Source organism: Parus major, unplaced genomic scaffold (assembly GCF_001522545.3).
Source record: "Parus major isolate Abel unplaced genomic scaffold, Parus_major1.1 Scaffold430, whole genome shotgun sequence".
NCBI lineage: Eukaryota > Metazoa > Chordata > Aves > Passeriformes > Paridae > Parus > Parus major.
Genome location: NW_015379335.1, coordinates 45,769 through 46,881, shown reverse-complemented (window position 1 = coordinate 46,881; position 1,113 = coordinate 45,769). Strand labels below are relative to the sequence as shown.

The 1,113-nt window shown below is 69.7% G+C and overlaps 1 protein-coding gene across 1 annotated transcript in view; it reads right to left on the bottom strand.

The window, feature by feature from the left end:
• Window positions 1-25: 25 nt before the first annotated feature.
• Window positions 26-1,113, bottom strand: part of LOC107199084 (dystonin-like) — a gene marked incomplete at its 3' end in the record, with an annotated part of 13,933 nt that continues 12,845 nt past the window's right edge. Inside the window, exons 19-20 of the mRNA XM_033511670.1 lie at window positions 458-628; window positions 26-354 (exon numbers count right to left, since the gene is read on the bottom strand). Coding sequence (XP_033367561.1) covers window positions 26-354; window positions 458-628 — 500 coding nt within the window. The remainder of the gene's footprint in view (window positions 355-457; window positions 629-1,113) is intronic.

Sequence of the window (1,113 nt, the reverse complement as noted above, 5' to 3'; positions counted from 1 at the left end):
GGTGCCACCATGGCCAGGAGACCACCCTGGGGGTGCCACCATGGCCAGGAGACCATGGCAGGCACACGCTGGGCTGGGCACGGAGCACAGACATCCCACTCGCAGCAGATCCCTGCAGGGGCCACGCAGGAGCCCTCGGGCAGACCCAGCTCCACGAACCGGCCCCGAGCGCAGGGCGCCGGCCCCGCCCGCTCTTGCCTTGTGCTCCTGGATCTGGGCGGTGACGGTGTCGAGGACGAAGCTGGGGGGCGCGGGGGACCCCAGCAGCTCCTCGGCGTGGGCCACCCAGCGCAGCAGCTCCTGCGCGGAGCCGTGGAACTCGGTGGTGACGGTCAGCCCCTCGGCCAGGCGCTCCTGCGGGCAGGGGCAGGCACCGGTGGAGATGGGATCCCGCCGCTCCTGACCCGCTCCGGTCAGGGTGAGCCCCCCGGGGGTCCCAGCCCCGCACCCCGCGCACCTTCCTCTCCTGGGCCTCGGCCTGGACGCTCTCCCACTTCTGCTCCAGGAGCCGCAGGCTGTGCTCGGTGCTGCAGGGCCGGCCCGCGCGGCACGAGTCCAGCAGCCGCTGCAGCCGCTCCCGCAGACCCCGGTAGCTCACGGCCCGCGCCTCCAGCTCCCGGCACAGCTCCTGCCGGGACAGCGCCCGCCGCCGGATCAGGATCGGCACGGGGAGCGCGGCCAGGAAACGGACAGGGACGGGGAAGGCAGGTGACAGGTACAGGATGGGAACGGGGATGGGGACAGGGATGGGGACAGGGATGGGAACAGGGATGGGAACAGGAACAGGGATGGGGACAGGGATGGGGACAGGGATGGGAACGGGGATGGGAACAGGAACAGGGATGAGGACAGGGATGGGGACAGGGATGGGAACAGGGATGGGATCGGGGATGGGAACGGGGATGGGAACAGGGATGGGAACAGGGATGGGAACAGGAACAGGGATGGGAACGGGGATGGGGACAGGGATGGGGACAGGGATAGGGATGGGAACAGGGATGGGAACGGGGATGGGAACGGGGATGGGAACAGGGATGGGAACAGGGATGGGAACAGGGATGGGAACAGGAACAGGGATGGGAACGGGGATGGGGACAGGGATGGGGACAGGGA